At 38.0% G+C, this 17,250-nt stretch overlaps 2 protein-coding genes across 4 annotated transcripts in view; one reads left to right on the forward strand and one right to left on the reverse strand.

The window, feature by feature from the left end:
• Positions 1–1,070, forward strand: part of fam184b (family with sequence similarity 184 member B) — a 29,662-nt gene extending 28,592 nt beyond the window's left edge. The window contains exon 19 of the mRNA XM_067584645.1: positions 934–1,070. The gene's annotated coding sequence lies outside the window, so the exon portion shown is untranslated. The remainder of the gene's footprint in view (positions 1–933) is intronic.
• haspin (histone H3 associated protein kinase) lies at positions 545–13,781 on the reverse strand. Of its 3 annotated transcripts, XM_067584641.1 has the most exons (17): positions 13,372–13,781; positions 11,673–11,840; positions 11,351–11,521; positions 10,984–11,109; positions 9,332–9,445; positions 7,183–9,199; positions 5,797–5,941; positions 5,508–5,659; positions 4,928–5,116; positions 4,618–4,703; positions 4,259–4,321; positions 3,739–3,830; positions 3,414–3,493; positions 2,794–2,882; positions 1,878–2,020; positions 1,662–1,764; positions 545–1,243 (listed from the first exon to the last, which is right to left on the reverse strand). In XM_067584641.1, exons 1-17 carry the CDS (start codon positions 13,530–13,532, stop codon positions 1,042–1,044), a joined length of 4,101 nt encoding a protein of 1,366 aa, XP_067440742.1. In that variant the 5' UTR covers positions 13,533–13,781; the 3' UTR covers positions 545–1,041. The 3 variants fall into 3 exon arrangements, with proteins under 3 accessions (XP_067440742.1, XP_067440743.1, XP_067440744.1); XM_067584642.1 differs by lacking the exons at positions 11,673–11,840; positions 13,372–13,781 and adding an exon at positions 10,326–10,404 and having other exon boundaries at positions 11,351–11,492; XM_067584643.1 differs by lacking the exons at positions 10,984–11,109; positions 11,351–11,521; positions 11,673–11,840; positions 13,372–13,781 and adding an exon at positions 9,896–10,298.
• Between the last annotated feature and the right edge of the window lie 3,469 nt (positions 13,782–17,250).

Below are 17,250 nucleotides of genomic sequence, written 5' to 3' on the forward strand. Positions count from 1 at the left end.
GCCAATCCCTACTGCAATTTTGTGATACTTGTTCCTGATATATCGGCAGTAAGCCGTTATTGACTTATATTTTGGCCCAGTTATAATTACCACAAAGCAGTTGTACATACTTATTTGCACTATTGTCCACAATGCCTAATACACCCATAAAATATTAAAGCGATGGCTGCCACAGTATTAACGGTATGGCTAAACCTCTGATGGGTCAATAATTCCCAGCAGGGAAATTTTAATGTTTCATTTGTAAGCTTGCAAAAAAAAAGCAGCACATTCATGAGTTTAAGTTATCCATATTTAGAAAAAAAAAAAAAAACGTGTCACAATTTTGCCCACAGTGACATGAGGGTTGCCTGGAAACTGCCTCTTATTAGTCCACATTTCACAATTCACATATTGTGGCTGGTATCTGTAACAGGGCTGCCACTTACCTTTATCTCATAGCCCAAGATGATGCCTTTAAATTGTTAGTCCAACCAACACAGTCCTTCAAACTCCAAAGATATTCAATTCACACCGAAATAAAACATGAGAAGCTGGAACCAGAGAACATTTGGTGTTTTTAATTCATACATGTATCAATCAATTACCAAAAAAGTTGGCAATTAATTTCTGTCAATCGACAGTTTAGCATTAATCTAGATTACAAAATTGTGATCACAATACCACTTTCAGATGTTGTTCAAGATCAGTTTAAATTTATTTAGAATATTTTTTTCTGCATTTATACTTAAGATGCATAAAATAACATGTACCTCATCAGTTAAAATACACAAGCCTATGCAAGAGTAGGCATAAAAAAAAGCACCATTAAGACATTTTGCGATGCATGAATACATTATTTTCAAATGTCTCATATGACAGTTCTGTATATACTGTACATTGAGTGACGTTTATCTCTGCCAGGATCAATAACCGTGTCTTTACATATCACAGGTCATCCAGGGCGACTGGCAAACTGCTGACAAATGGAAGCTGACTAGAGACGACCCAGATAAACTGCACCTTCTTATTAAAAACTGCCTGCGTGAGCTTTTTCACATACTACTGAAACATGGGGCAGCTTTGCAGCGCTTCAGTAGCAGAACTGTACTGGAGGACGTTGTCATAGAAACGAGTGAGCTCTTCTCGTATGTCCTTGGCAGCCCTCCCTCCTGTTCCCCGGTACTTCATGGAAAGCAGCTTGGAGCACAGGTAGTGGAGCCACAGCACGTTGGTATGGGGGTGGTAGTTACTCCAGTTATTACTGAAACAGACAGACAAAAAAAAAGATCAATAAATGATGACCACAATAATTCTGAAATATTAGTTTAATAATGTAAATGAGCAGGATGATCTACAAGAGGACTGGTAATGTCTGTTAAGACATGTCACAATGAGAAATCAAATAAATATCAATGTCAGATGGGGAAATTATATTTTTATACCTCTTATCAAACATCCAACAAATCATATATGTATGGTAACACTGAGAAAAGATTTCTTACTAATCAGCTGATATCTGCATAGTTCACTGTTGGCTCTCTTTTTCTATAAAAAGGTTTATTTCTTTCTATATGTGCATTGTTTAACTGCTCCATCTTGTTCTGTGGCACGGAGAAGCTCTTGCTAAACAGCACATCCAAGTGTTTCTGAATTTATCACTGATACATAAATGCACTGACCCATTCTCCTGTCTCATCAGTCTGTAGATATCAAACTGGTAATCCCCCTGGCCCATGAAAAGCTCCTCATCCTTGGAGATGTCACAGGATACAGTCAGATCATCTGAGGAGGACAAAAATAAATGCTTTTCAGCACAATCCGCTTAATTCAGCTGTAAAAACTCAAAATATAACAATAAGCAAGTGGGAGGTGGTGGGTGGAAAAAAATATCTGACCGATTTCTAGTCTGGAGAGAGAGTAGTCAATGATGCGCACAAGCACTCCTTTGGTTTCCACAGAGTGGGCTGTTCCATTTAGGACGAAGCTCCCCTTCTTCTGCTTGGTTGTTTTGACCAGCACATTGCCCCAGTGGAGGTCCCTACAGAAAACAGTAGAGGGGGATAAAGTTCCTGTTACAAGACAACAACAAAATCATCCATCACAGCAACACTGGAGTTTTGTTCTGAATGCTGAATGTTTCACACCTGCTGTGGCAGAAGGAGGAACTTTTGAGTTAATTATGCATCAACTTACGTGTGTATGCCTGAATGAAAGCTTCAAAGTATTTGTTGTCGCCCAAGTTATTGGAAGTTTATGATATCATGTTTGGTGCTGTATTGTAAGCCAAACTTTTATTCAAATAATCAAACGTTATGAAAGCTGTTTGTAGTTGTCTTTATTCAATGATACTGCACAACCAACAATCTGATACAGAGTTACACCAAAAGCACAGAAATCCAGATGTGGCGATTTTGAGCTTTGCCATTACAACAACTAGGTTGAAACTATTAAGTCATTATTCAATAATTGATAGAAAGAAAATCAAATAGCAATTATTTTAGCGATTGATTAATTGTTTATTTAGTTTTTTTAAGCAAAAAAAAGGTAAAAATTTACTGGTTTCAGCTTCTCAAATATGAAAATTTGCTGGTTTTACTTGTATTTAATGATAGGAAATTCAATACCCTCGGGTTCTGAATGGTTGATACATAAGAAGACATTTGCAGTCATCACTTTGGGCTCGGGGAGATTGATTCTCTGACATTTTGTAGACTAAATATGTACAGTGTTATCCTGTTTGGTGCGTCTAAGATGAGATGCATGCAGATAATCACAGTTACAATCATTTGTGAATGTGTGCGTGTACTCTACCTGTGTTCAAATTTTAGCTCCTCCTCAGCTACAGCCAAGGCAGCAGTAACTTGATGAAGAATGCTCTTTGCCACCCCCAACGACGCCAGCTTGATGACACAAGAAAGGCTTCAATTAAAAGCTGCATTTACACTCTCACACCAGTCAAACAAAGTCAATTTATAAGCTAATGATTAGAAGATACAGTTGCCTGTTCTTTTTTCCCCCAATTAGTACAGCCTAATTATTTTTGCAGAAGACTCAATTCAAGACATTACCATTTTAACGTGTGCACTCTCTTCATTAATTTTTGAGCACATTTTCACAGCTAGTCTGCAAGTCAGTGTAATGAGAGTAGAGTGCAAGGCTTGTGTTTGAAGACAGAACATGAAACTCTGGCCACAGAACAGAAATTGGCAAGTATTTAAACTGAGAAAGTCAAAAAGCAGAAAGAAACACACACACACGCATGCATTGTTTCAGCCCAAACAGGCTTAAATTATGTCTCAGCGTAGTAGCTTTTTAAGGCGTTTGAGCGTTTTGAGCAGTCACTGACATGATTGATGACTGCTCATCATCACAGCAGAGCGCTGTATTGCAAAGAAGAGGTGCTGTTGTGTGTCACTTTGATGTGTGCGTACCGTTCCATTGCTGTTCTCCAGGTCAGTGCCTCCAAACTCAAACTCCAGGATAATGAATAACTGATCCTGTTGAAAGAAATCTAAGCAAAGACACGAAGAGAGATGCAGTGAAAAAGACAAATATTGCCTGATCCCACATTGACAGATTTTTTGTCTTCCATTAAACTCAGAGCATCTGGTAATAGACAATCTTAAGAAAAAAGAAAGACTTCTTTTAGTTTCATCCACCACTGCAGCCTCAAAGATACACTGCACTGCAGTTCTCTACATTAGGGAGTGTAAATTTAATGTGAAACATATCGGAATATGCTTTTCCCTCACTGACCTGGTCTGTCATTCTCAGAGCCTTTTTGTTGGTCAAAGGTGTCCCAAGCCTTCAGGAAATCTGGAGGGTAGCAGCCTCGGACGCAGTGGAGACTATGAGCGAGCAATAGAAACGTCAAATCACATATAAACTTAACAGTAGTGGTGCCATGATTAGTAAAAAAGAAAACTAATCACCAACTATTTTGATAATCGATTAATGTTTTAAGTCATTTTTTAAGATGTAATGCTAAAATTATGAGAATATTTTAATGGTGCTTTAGTCCACTATAATAGTAAACTAAATATCTTTGGGTTGTGGATTGTTGGTCGGTATAAAACATGACATTTTAGGTTGCATCTTGGGCTTTGGGAAACAGTGATCAACATTTTTTCACCATTTACTGACTTTTTAAGACCATATGGCTAATCGATTTATTGAGAACAGTTTAACTGATAATGAAAATAATTGTTAGTTGCAGCCTAATTAAAACCATTGAGACACAAGCAGAAATAAGACAACAACCAGAGAGAGTGCTTACTCATTGAGTCCAATAAAGCCGTGAGTCTGGTTCTGCTGCTTCTCTTTCAGGCTGCTCAGCTCCCTGGTGGAAAAACACATCAGTGATGTTTAGTTCACATTGACCAGCTGTTGCATTAAAAACAAATTCCCCAAAAACCTGAAGTCTCAGCTTAATGAGAGCTAGGTTCCACTAAAGTGGGACATTCAGACTTTATGAACCACCACAAAATATTAGGTTTATATCTTTGCTGTCACAGCTTCTTTATGCTGGTGTCAAATCATGTTATAGCAGAATAGTGAGACACACAGTGTTCATTTGTTGCCACTTTACTTTCATCAGTATGAAAACATGTTATTGCAAATAACTGTATTATTTACTTTGAGATAATAATCTCATGAAGAATCTCTCCGAAGGTCTTCTGGTCCTCTCCATTCACCTTCTCACTGCCCTCCAGTGGAATAATCTGTCAGCACAAGAACCACTGTTTTACTACTGAATATACATACATTTATTCATTGTATCTACATTATAGAGACACCTTAAGCAAAGTCCTACACCTCAGATCACACTGAATACTGACAACTGAAAGAAAGGTGCACTTTGGATGCAATACGGTCCTGTTTATATACATACTGTACATCATATAGTTAGATCTAAAGGCAGTACAGCTCACAAACACACACGTACTTTGAGAGCAACCGTGTCTCCTGAGGCATTGGTGGTGGAGAAGACCTCACCGAAGGTCCCCTCCCCAATCTTCACACACTGTTTCATACGCTGAGGGAGAATACACTCCTCCCAGGGCAGAGGGCCCTGCTGGTCGCACTCTGCGTACACCTTCTCTGCATCCGACAGATCTGCATCCTCACTCGCAACCTGTACAAGAAGACAAGAGGGAGGACGTTACAGGCATGAAAAGGTAGGAGGTTTCTATGTTTGTGTAAGACCCAAACGCAGTCAAACTACAAGGATTACAATATGTAGAACGCAGTGACAATGAAGTAGGGTGTGTATCATAGACTGTGTATCTGCAAAAGTGTTTATTTTTGTACACCCGAGGCTGTGTTTCATTTGCATTTCACTGTCACTAGACAGCAGTCAACACATAGTAGCTCACACTGGATATATTTACACTTGACATAATCTGTAATTCAGAAAAACATATTTGAAAACTAATTCATGGCTATGTGTGGCTTCTTCAAAATCATCCTGTTAAAATAATTCTATATATGGCGTTTGCTCTCATAGCTGCAGATGTGTTTCGTACCAGAGAATCACAGCTCATCAGCTGTGACTGGAGGCGTCTGGAAAGCGGTGTCCGGAGAGGCGTGGCAAAGAGATCCTGGCTGACGTCTGCCAGCTCCGCCCTTCCAGGAGTGCATGGCACTGATGTATGTAAACTCCTCGGAGTGAGTAGCACTGAAGAGAGGCAATGAGGAAAAAAGAGACAGGCAGAGTTAAAACATTAGAGTGAGGGGAATAAAGATCAAATATGGACACAGATCTTTTTGACTAACTGAGGAGCAAATTACAACTTGGTGGTGTATGTGTATTACCCATGTTTTTGCGATGAACTGAGAGGGCGGCTTTGAGACGGCTCCAGGTGTGGGTGTTAGGTGTGAGGTCGGCCAACAGAGATGAGAAGTTGAGTCGACTCGCTCTCGCTGGGGTGGAGAAATTCATGGTAGTCCCAAACAGCTCCTACACACAGGATGGATATCATAGTTTGTCAATGATGTCACATTTTAAATCTATCCGTCCTCCCTTACCTTCAATGATACCTTGCCATGCAGACATTTTTCGTTTTTATTTGCTCAGGTTTTGAGATCTTGCCGAGACTGAGAGCACTGAGTTGTGTTTGTGGTGCTCAAAGCAATGAAAAAACACTTTTGAAAGACCCAACACATGGTGCTTTTTAGTAATCCATACATTTTAGTTCTGAATTATTTTTCTCTGATCATAAAATATTAAACTTTCTGTGTTCTGCAAGTGGAAAGACATGTTGCAGTTTAGTTTTTAAAATCTCATTTAAAATGTGCTACAAAAATAATCCATTGACCACTGTTATATGAGGATGGCGACATCAATCTTAGATGTGAATATCTCAAACATAAGGAAACAAAACCAAACTATGAGGGTGGATATAAGTGTGGACACCTCTGGAGATAAGGGGGAGGCTTTTTTTTTTGTAATTTCTGTGAACCAAACAGTTATTACACTCTGACTTGAACATTACATCATGTAACATTGCATGAAAAGACTGAGATGTAAAATTCACTGATATTCTCTTATCAACCCAGAAACTTAACCAACTTCCCTGATTTTCTGTGTATAATAAAGCCCTCAGTTGAAATGGTAGTCTGGCACACAGAATGGATGTACACCAAGATTGTCGCAGATAATAAAAATGATTTGACAAATCGGGTGACGTTTAAACATTTCTTGTGTCACATAATGTTAAAAAAAACCTCAGGAAGAAACATTTAGTGATACATTATTGAAAGTGTTGCTAAATGTTCTCTTAACCAGGAATAAAAAATAAATAAATAAATAAATCACACTACTTAAAAATATTTTAGAAATTCCATTATTAATCGGGGCCTTGCGGATGAACTTTGATTGCCCAACGTCTGACTGAACTGAATTTTTCCTTGACAACCAATCGCAGTCCTGAGGACAAAGCACCAGGAAAGAATATAGCGGTTAATTACTGCAGGTACATCTGATTTAAAGGGCTGCGGCTTATAGTTACTCTCATAATAAATCAATCTATTGCACTTTCTTTCATCTAACTGAAAAATAATTTAGTTAGTTACTTATTTTGTCTGACAATTGCTAACCAATAACCAAAACTGTTATCAATAAAGTGATGCGTCAATGGACAGTCAATAAATGGACATAATGTTTCAGCAGTATTGTGCTTGTGTACATGTTGTTCTCACCTGCTGCTGTTTGGATTGAGTGGATATCAGCTCATTGATGCTGCAGTCCACAGTCTTGGTACCGCCTCTCTGTGCAGTTCTGCTCTTGAACATGTGTGTGCTGGCGCCGTTTTTAGTTTTCCAGCGACTCACACTCAGACCGCTCACACACGCCTTCCTGGTCGTCCCCGGTCGATCCGTGGACGTGCTCCTCCTTTTCTTTTCTCTAAGAGCCAGAGAGGTCTTTCTTCTTTTAGGGAGAACATCACAGGATTTCTTTACAACGTCTCTGTCTGAGCTAATATTGTTCCCAGAACTAGTTGAGCCCCTCTTTTTCTTATTGACGTTTACAGAAGAAGTGCTTCCTTTACAGCGATTAGTGTCACTCTCAGACTGGTGGTCGCTCTTTGTCTGGTTATCACTGGCTGAGTCTGACACATCTGTGGGCGATTTAAGCTTAGTGCCTTTACACTGCAGATTTTCTTTCAACTGTGATAAAGTTAAACGGTTTATCTCAACGATGAATTTGTCATTTAGACATTTCTCCTTCAGCATCGTTTTGAGTGTCTCTGGGTCATTAGACTCTGGCTGAGTGACTGCACTGTTTGTCGACTGTCTAACGACCATCATTCTCTCCACAATTTCTCTTGAACGTGCGAGATCTTCGGAATCCTCAATGTTATATGCGTGGTCATTTTCTGACTTGTTTGCATCTGGATTGACAGACTTATCATCACAAGCCAAACTTGCCTCTCTGAAGCCTTTAAGTTGCCGAACAGTCTGTTGTGACAAAGTCAGTGCTTTGAGTTGAGCTTTGCATTTCTTAGTAAGACATTTGTTCTTTGCAGCTACAGTTTGCACAGGGCTGTCGGCTGATAATTGTGTGCCCATGACAAAGTCAACGCTGCTGTCGATGCAGTGGGTAGATTCAACATTAAGTAGTGATGTCGACTGCTCCATGGATTCCACTGCTGATGAGCGTTCAGCTGACTGCTTATAGTCAACTGACAGTGAAAGGTTAGTGCTTTGACTGTCGGTCACTGAAGGCTCAAAACTATTGTTTGTTGACTGTAAACTATCACTGGTTGCATTGTTAGTCACAGATGAACAAAGACAAATTGGTGGTTTTGAAGATGATGGAGGGTCGATAGTGTGACTGCTGTCCACAGACAGTGAATGTTCATTTGTTGGCTGGCTGTGGACTGAGCTTGAATGCTCCAAACAGGATGAGTAGGTTGTTTCACTGTAAAGCTGAGTCACAGTGAAGTTGTCCAATCTCTCCAGCTGCACTGTGCAGCGCCAGGTCAAACAATTCTCCTTCAGAGCCTCTATGAGCCACTCTAACCCTCCCGCTGCTGACACAAAATGACTGCTGCTTTCACTGTCTGTAGTGAGCAGATTTAGACTTTGTAATGTCCCACTATTCTTGGTGTTTGAGTCTTCACCGTGACTTCTAGCTACCTCGCTACAGCTACTCGTCTTGTTCATGTTCTTCAGCTGCAAAAATGATTCACCAGAGGGTTCTTCATTGTAATGCGGGCCCAGTTGTTTCTTGCCAAGGCTTGACTGCTTGATGGGTGGTGCGGTATGTGGTTGCCCTGGTGAATCCTGGTCTTCTTGGAATGTGCTCACGAGACCTATACAGCTTACTGACATGGACGGAGGAGAGGACTGATCATTGATGGGAGAAGGTTTAATGTATGGCCGTTTGCTAAAAGAGCTTGCTGAGGGTGTAGAGCAGAAGATGGGTTTCCTGGAGCCGGGCCCGAGGCTGTGATCTGCCGACTCATTGAGGGATATCTCTCGGAAGGGGTTGGTGGCAGAGCTGCTTGTCCCTGCAGCATTCACAGAGTTCTCCACACTTGACACCAAAAATGACAGGGGGACCCTCCTCCTCCTGGAAGGCCGAAGAATTCTACTCGTATGGAAGTCATCTGAAGAGTTGAGTACACTGACAGTCGCTTTTGGGAGTTTGGATTTGGTGGAAACTGCACGTCTGCGGCGGGTTACAAAGCGGCCCGTAGAAGGAAGATTACCACTGAGAAAAAGAAGACAGGGGGGAAGAGCTAATTGTTACAGCAATTACTGAGAACATTTGTGTAACACACACTTAAGCTAATTAACAGGGGGATCAACACACTGACTGGATGAATACTTTATTTGAACTGACGTTTTGTGAGATTTTGCAGAAGACCTCGAGTCTTCCTCACTCTCGCTGGTGATTGGGTCATGCTGTCTTTTCCGTCTCATCAAGGCTCCTGTGGCAGAGACAAGCTTGCTTTTCCTGCTGACGCACAGAGACAAAGATCATTTCAACAAACATATTAACAGACAAAAAGCTTTACCAAATGACGATAGAATAATGTCTATCGTTTCATATTACGTTTTATGTCTTTATTTTGTTGTGTCACAAATCACACACTTTATGGCAATATTTTTCGGCATTTGGAGTCTGTCCATCTTTTGCACGGATTACATTAATAAATTACTCTTCTTGCCTTTTTACACGCAAAGCTTTTATTGCATTTTCTTTTCCTTCAGATTTGCTGTGGCATTTCACTGGGTCTACACTTGCACTTTGTTGTAACTGCTATGTCCTTGGTCGATCAAGTTTGGGTTTGTCAATAAATCTTTTTGCATAAGACATCCATATCTCCTGGAGTTTCTGAATTGACAAGCTCAAGATTTAACAGTAACGTAACAAGTGTAGCTGTCGTCAACTTGAGTACCTCACCTGATTCACTGTCTCTCCTCTGCTCCACTGTGTGCACTCATACGGTGGACCCACACAGACAAGAGACTATTCATTGAATTAACAGAAAATGTGATCATATCGCACAGCCCTATGTGTCAGATACATTTAATCAACACCCCATATATTAGGCCGCTCATCTCATTTTCAGGTTTCATTAATTAGACTGCCACCAAAATCAGTAGTTTTTCTGCCAAAAACGGTGATTTGACATCTTTTGAGTAATCATAATTTTATACTTAAGTCACTTGCAAATGTTGAAATGTAAACTTAATGAGATCTGATGAGGGATTTGAAAGGATTTGGATTCAATAAGCAGATCTGAATTCGATAAAATGCTATTGATCTCCTTCCATACAGACAATTCTTTGTTTTCATTATGTGTTCTGCTCATGCTTGTTTGTGCACAGACCTGGTTGTCTTGCTCTGCTGAGCAGGCTGCGGACAAGAAGGCAGGGACATGCTGATATTCTCCTCAACACTGCTGTTCTCTGTCAGAAACGATAATTTTTTCCCCCTGACAGGACGGACTATTCTACCACTGTAAACACTTGTTCTCTCTCTAAAGATAGAAAATAGATTATAAAAAAAGAACAGATTAGAAAGAAGGGATTTGGTGTATGAGCTAGTAGGTCAGGAGAAACTATAGGACATCAAATAATATAATACAAAAGGCGCCCCTTTTAGTATTATAAAAATCCAATTGGGAATGCACACGTTGAGTAATTTCCTGGATTGATCATTTGTCATATTCAATACTTGCTTAATTATCCATTATCAATGTTATACATTACAAAATGAATTGTTGTCTTCTTGAAAGCTTTACTTTGTAGTACAACACAAGTTAACTGGCTATTTGAATTACAAATTAATTAAACATATGAATAACTAGAGCCATAAATTCATGAAATTGACCACTTCAGAGGGAGAAGAACACCAAAACAAGTTGATAGTCTTCATATGGATATTTCTCCCCATTATTTGGTCACATAAAACTCTGGACCTGCTGACATTCCTTTCTACTTTCATAATACGTTCTGATCATGCCAGCTGCTCGTTTGTGCACAGACCTGGTTGTCTTGCTCTGCTGAGCAGGCTGACGTCGGGGAAGAGGGGGGAGGTCAATGTTCTCCTCATCGCCGCAGTTTTCTGTCAGGCACTTGGTTTTTCTCTTGGTAGGACGGTCTGCTTTACCACTAGGAACAATAATAAAGAAAGGATTAAAATCAAACGATGAGCAAGTATGCAGATAAAGCATGAGCAAGCAGATCAGTAAGAAAACTATTCCATAAGCACATCAAGGATATCTTTTCCACCAAGGCTTGGACAAAATATTATTAATTGCCATGTAAAAGAATCATAAAATTGAATTTAACAGTTTACTTATTACAAAATGCTAAGCAGCTGTCATTTCCAGCTGCTTGCTATCTCACAGACCTGGTTTTCTTGCTCTGCTTGGCAGATTGAGGACAGGGATGTGAGGAGATGAAGACGTTCTCTTCGTCGCTGATATTCTCCTCATTATAGCTCTTCTCGCTCAGACATACAATGGCATTCCTCTTGGCAGGACGCATAGCTCTATGACTAGCAACACTAGTCTTCCTCACTCTTAAGACATGAAAAACAGATGCGAACATGAGGAGCAGAATGGATATGATATTAAAGATGATAAGAGCAAGTATATCAGGAAAATATGTACACCAATCAACGGTAATCAGCATAAGAAAATGCATTTATAGGAGGGATGATGACCAAAAACCTGGTTTTCTTGCTCTCCTTGGTAGGTTGAGGACAGGGAGGAGAGGGGATGACGTTCTCTTCATCGCTCATATTCTCCTCATCATAGCCCTTCTCAGTCAGACATACCATGGCATTCTTCTTGGCAGGACGCATAGCTCTACGACTAGCAACACTAGTCTTGCTCCCTCTAAGACATGAAAAGGGGATGAGGAGAATGGATAAGATTTTAAAGATGATGAGAGCAAGTAGATCAGGAAAATATTTACACCAATAAACAGATGAAATGATGACTTGGTTACTTCAGTCACTAAATTACTTAATTTCTTTGACATGAAATATGCCAGGCCCAGTGGCTTTGTTTGTTATGTATTTCTGTGTGTAACAGAGCTTCAGCCTATTTCATATCTTTACACTTTTGAATGATTGATGTTTTGTATTTTTTTACTGATGGCACTTCACCAGCCAGAGGTTTGTGTACTTAAAGTAGAGCCTTATAAATAATGGATTTTTGAAGCAGATACCTCTTGGTATATATATGGGCCTATCACAGATGTATCAGTGTATATGTTGTCTGATATGTGTTTTTATTTTTTTTAAAGTTATATAGGCAGCATTTTATGTATATTTGATCCTTTTTCTTCATTCAAGTTTAATGTATAATACATATGGTTTTTTTTTTTGTTTTATGTGTTTTTATCTATAGTTATTTATAATTATTAAATTCCCAGTGAAGTTTACAGTTTCAGTGCACCAATGTCATTTTATACAATATTTATTGTTTATTGTTCTGTAAATTTTTTTGCCTCCATCACATAGCTTTATCACAAGTGTTTGATAACCACATTTGAGGGATCATTGCAAAAAATATGCGTTTAAGCAGATATTCTGCATATACAAGATTATCGGCCAATATATCAATATTGGATTTTTTATCTCCCTTTAATTGGTATTGGCAGCAGCCCCAAAAATCCAGTATTGATCAGACCCTAATATTGTTATTTGACAGTTTTAGAAAAATTAGATTGTGATATACTGCCAATATTCTTCTTCTTTTTTTTTTTTAATACAATAAGTACTTAAACATTTACAAATTGATTTTTTGGGGATCCATCACTTTTAAAAGATCAAGATATAGACTAAGCTGGACAATTTACAGTCGAGAAATAAACTGTCAGTCCTCTGTGACACAAACTTTGTTATAGCTACATATTTCTAAACTACCTCAAATATATTTTTGGCATTTCTGTACTGTGTGTATTATTAGCTGAAATATGTGCTGATACCAATATATCTGTAAAAAGCTTAAATCTGATGATAATATCAGCCGTGTGGTCAGGCTCTAACTTGAAGAAAGCAGTTTAAAAGAATAAAGACATGTATTTGGTAATAAAGTCTTATGGTGTAACATTTTCTGAAAAGGCTAACGTGACATTTAGTAAGCAAGTTCATGTATATCTTACCATACTTTTCCAAGCGTTTGTTATTGGTAACTTTTGATACTACCCTTAATTCTACTATGAAAGTTTGTCATTTATTGTCATCTAACTTACAACTCCCCTAAAACCGAGATATGTAAATATAATGCCTATTTAAAACAATGCAATATGAGATTAAGAAGGGGGTAAATTAATAACAAGACAATCAATGAGAAAGTGTGTCCAAACTTTAGACTGGTGCTGTACATGAGAGGCTCAGACCGGGGCTGGACTTAAACATACCTTTTAGTCGTCGGTTTTACAGGTTCAAAGACGGAGATGTCTCCCTCTGACGAGCCAGTGCTGTCGAAGGCCTGCTTTCGTTTGTCAGGTAAAATCCAGGCAGACACCCTTCGCTTCTGCCGGCCGTAGGTCTTCAGATATAACGGCTTTCCTGGATCCATGTTTTAGATGACTAACGAGCTAACATTACATCCGTCGGTCAAGTTTAGCAAGATAGCTCGACCTTTGCTAACTGTGCTGAACTATCAACGCCCTTACAAACTTCTTAACAGTGATCAACAAAACTCATTGAAATTACATCCAATTAGACGTTTTAACCCGTTTCTATCATCTTTTTGTATATTTAATCATGAGCCGTGCTGCTGTGCTGTGCCCGCTGCTTGTTCTGGTTCAAACTGCCGGATCTCGATCTGATTGGTCAACAGGCGGTGATGATGTCAGCACAGCGCCACCTGGCGGGTTGGAGTAATTACTCCCTGGAGATGGAGGAGGAGAAATCTTCATCTCTTTTTATTATATGCACGTGAAGTAAACACATTTCCAGCACTGTGTATGCAGTTGAAATATTCAATATAACACAATACGTGGAATATAGCTGTTCTGACTGTCGTAGACTGGAAAGTAAAGATAGAATCACTGCACCCTGTACTGTACCTGAGAAATATGACATTATATTTTTACACTCTACACAGTATATACGTGTGATGCATGTGTGCATGTGTATGCATGTATATATATAAGTACACGTACATTTGAATATGTAGGTAACACTACTGCATATTTAATTTATTGTGTATTCATTACTTCACCTATATAACATACATAACCACAGTTACATCTACCAGAACCATTACTTCTGCACATATTTTGCACAACTTTTTTATTTTTACAATCCACAAGTCAGGTCATGTATATATAGCCTAAGTATTATAATGTTTACAATGCATATTATGTATATAGATTGATCTTATCTTATCTTATCTATTTATGGCGATTAATCCGTTTTTAAATCAATACAGTATGACCATACAGATGATACAAATAATGCAGTAACAAAGTGTAACCACCAGGTGTCATCATTCTATTAGACTATTTTGCACTATACTGTATGTATACTGTACAGTACACATATTTCTATTGTATTTACTTTCATATTGCCTTTGTTGATAATGTTTATGTTGCCCTATTAATTTTTGTTTTGAAATTTAAAGATCCCCTCCAGACATGTTATAAGTATATGATAATCTTCTGCATGGAATAATAATATTTGTTTGATATGTTTTCCAATTGCCCCATTAAAACTCTTAAGATAACATCTCTTAATTCTCCTATTATTATAAAATCCAGAATCTATGAGTATACAAATATTGCTCATTTTAATAGTTTAACTGCTGGACACAAGATGTCTCCTACTTCACTGTAAAGTCCATTCTCAGTGTCTGTGCACTGGAAGCTTCAGGTATCCACATCACACTTGTGAAAGTTGAATATTGGACCCTGATTGGCTTCCAAACTAGTTGTGATGTCACAAATCATGCTCATAGACCCATCCCTTAAAATCCGATTTTTGATGAGCGCAGAGAAACTTTCCCCCTTTGGCAGATAAATGTGAAAACATCCTTCTAGTGTCAAACTCTGCACATACATCATTCTGCACAGCAAAGCTCAAACATCCAACTGAAGGAACAATAAGCAAAACACATTGTTGAGTGGAGAAAAAATAGTCTTTATGTTATCGGCCCTGTGAGGCTCTAATGTTAAAGTATGTATCCATCCACTTTCTGGAGAAAATATGCAAGGAACAATACAGATGTGCTATTTTATCACAAAGATTCAACAAGCTAAATACACTTTAACAGTGACACCAAAATGTAGGAGAGGATGTAGTGAGAGCTACGCCTCTTTCAGTCATATTTTTTGGTTTTACTCAATATTGAAAACATTCTGGGAAACAATATTTTCAGAAATTTTGAATTAGAGTTTGTGTTAATGGACAGAATACCAACTGAAATATGTTTAAGAATGATACTTAAAGTTTTACAGATTTCTACTATGAAACTGATAACTAAATAAAGGTTACAAAAAAGAATTGCCAAGCATCCAAGATGGAGAAAGTGGTTTAATTATGAGAAACAGGTGTCTGAACCACCCTCAGACATAACAGCTCTATTATGAATTAAGGTGTATCAGACTTTCGGCATCATCTCCTTTTTTTTTTCCTTTTCAGTGTTGTAAATGTAAATGATATTTTAAACTGTGTTGTGTTATTTTGGTTTTTTTTAAATGTGTTGTTTGTTTGTTTATTCTCATTTTAACATGTATGTTTTCATAAAAGGTCGTCTTTGAACTCGTGTGTATTGCCATAAAGAATGCTTTTGTTTCTCTTTTTCTTCAAGATGACAATAATTCTTTTTTAAAAAGTACATATAAACTAATATGTTCATGGGTTTAAGAGGTACATACTCATGAACTCAAGTAACTGAACATTTTGGCTGGTCAATAGCACCACCAGGATTCATCCTGAGGACTTCAAGATGTCTGCAAATTCCATGGTAATCTGTGACGAAGCTGTAAAGATATTTTTAAAGTTTCTGTAATCTGTTATGTGTCTTTAAGGCACATGATGGCTGTTTGTGCTTTTGTAATGTCCCACCTTTCATTGACCCAGCTGAACCCTCTTTGCCTTCAGTCCAAACTGGACTCTATCAATTCACATTTCAACAAGTTTAAAGAGTTATTACTTTGCGGTTTTGCTCATTTAGACTAATAACAACAACAAATTATGTATACAGTGTTACCAATTATTTTTCACAGCAGAAGCATGGTTGACAATTTGTTTAATTGCTTTCCTTCCTTCCAGGCACCAGTTGCTCCCCATTCATTTCTGTATGCTATTAAAATCAACTTGCAGAGACTTGAAAGTTGCTCAAAGGTAATCTAATTATCTATCTCATTTGTAACTCCAGAATAGCCAATAATAAAATGCTTTACACTGTTTAAGTGTTTTGGGACTCTATCCTGGTGGGATCTGATGCAACACTATATTCAGCAAGAGGAAAGGACGACCTCGAATGTGTTTTTTCATTATAAGTTAAGACCATTTTATTCAGTCTAGCACTCTCTTAACCTCTCTGCCACTACAACACTGCAGTACATGTCTTTAGAAAGTCAGTCTGACTCTTTACATTAAGTTATCATTACACTCTGGTCGTGATGTATTTCTGTTGGCTGATATTTGGTCAGGTTCCTCCACAAGTGTTAATTAATTGATGGCAGCACTTTGGCTTTTGTACATGACAATAATAATAATAATAATGACATTGTCATATTTATTCATCTGATTGTGTTTTTATAAAAACCCACTTTGAATGTTTTGATTTAGGAAACAATGAATGACGAAAGAAATTTCAATCTGACATCTGGCAGATCATTGACTACTACTAGTGGTTCTCTGGATATTTTGAAACACATTTTGTTAAAAGATGCAGAATATAGCAACATTATTAGACATCACTGTTCTTATGGCAGCTGATCAGTAAATGCATAACTACTCTACTACCCCACTGTGTACAAGTATTATTTTTATACTACTGCAGTACTAATATATGCTGATGCTACTGTGACTTATGCTGTATTTTGTTATTTTAATATATTGCACATATCAATATTTTAAAATTTCGTAATATTATATTTATATCATTTTAACATTATGTTTGCTTATCGTTATTATGCATAAATACAACTTTATACATATTTTAAGGAATCAAAGAGGAAATTTATAATAAGCCAAAATTAAGAAATTACATTCAAATCAAAGAAGATTATCACACAGAAATTTAAATGTACATAGAAAGCAAAGGTCCTTGTGTGCTTAGTTAA

Source organism: Thunnus thynnus, chromosome 3 (assembly GCF_963924715.1).
Source record: "Thunnus thynnus chromosome 3, fThuThy2.1, whole genome shotgun sequence".
NCBI classification, from domain to species: domain Eukaryota; kingdom Metazoa; phylum Chordata; class Actinopteri; order Scombriformes; family Scombridae; genus Thunnus; species Thunnus thynnus.

What these genes read in the sequence shown, in the direction of transcription:
- haspin (XM_067584641.1), bottom strand. Translation starts at nt 13,532, where the DNA reads ATGGATCCAGGAAAGCCGTTATATCTGAAGACCTACGGCCGGCAGAAG. An exon ending in GGCTTTATTGGACTCAATGA is followed by an intron (nt 3,831 to 4,258) that starts GTAAGCACTCTC and finishes GCTCGCTCATAG; the next exon opens with TCTCCACTGCGTCCGAGGCT. An exon ending in CTGATGAGACAGGAGAATGG is followed by an intron (nt 1,244 to 1,661) that starts GTCAGTGCATTT and finishes TGTCTGTTTCAG; the next exon opens with TAATAACTGGAGTAACTACC.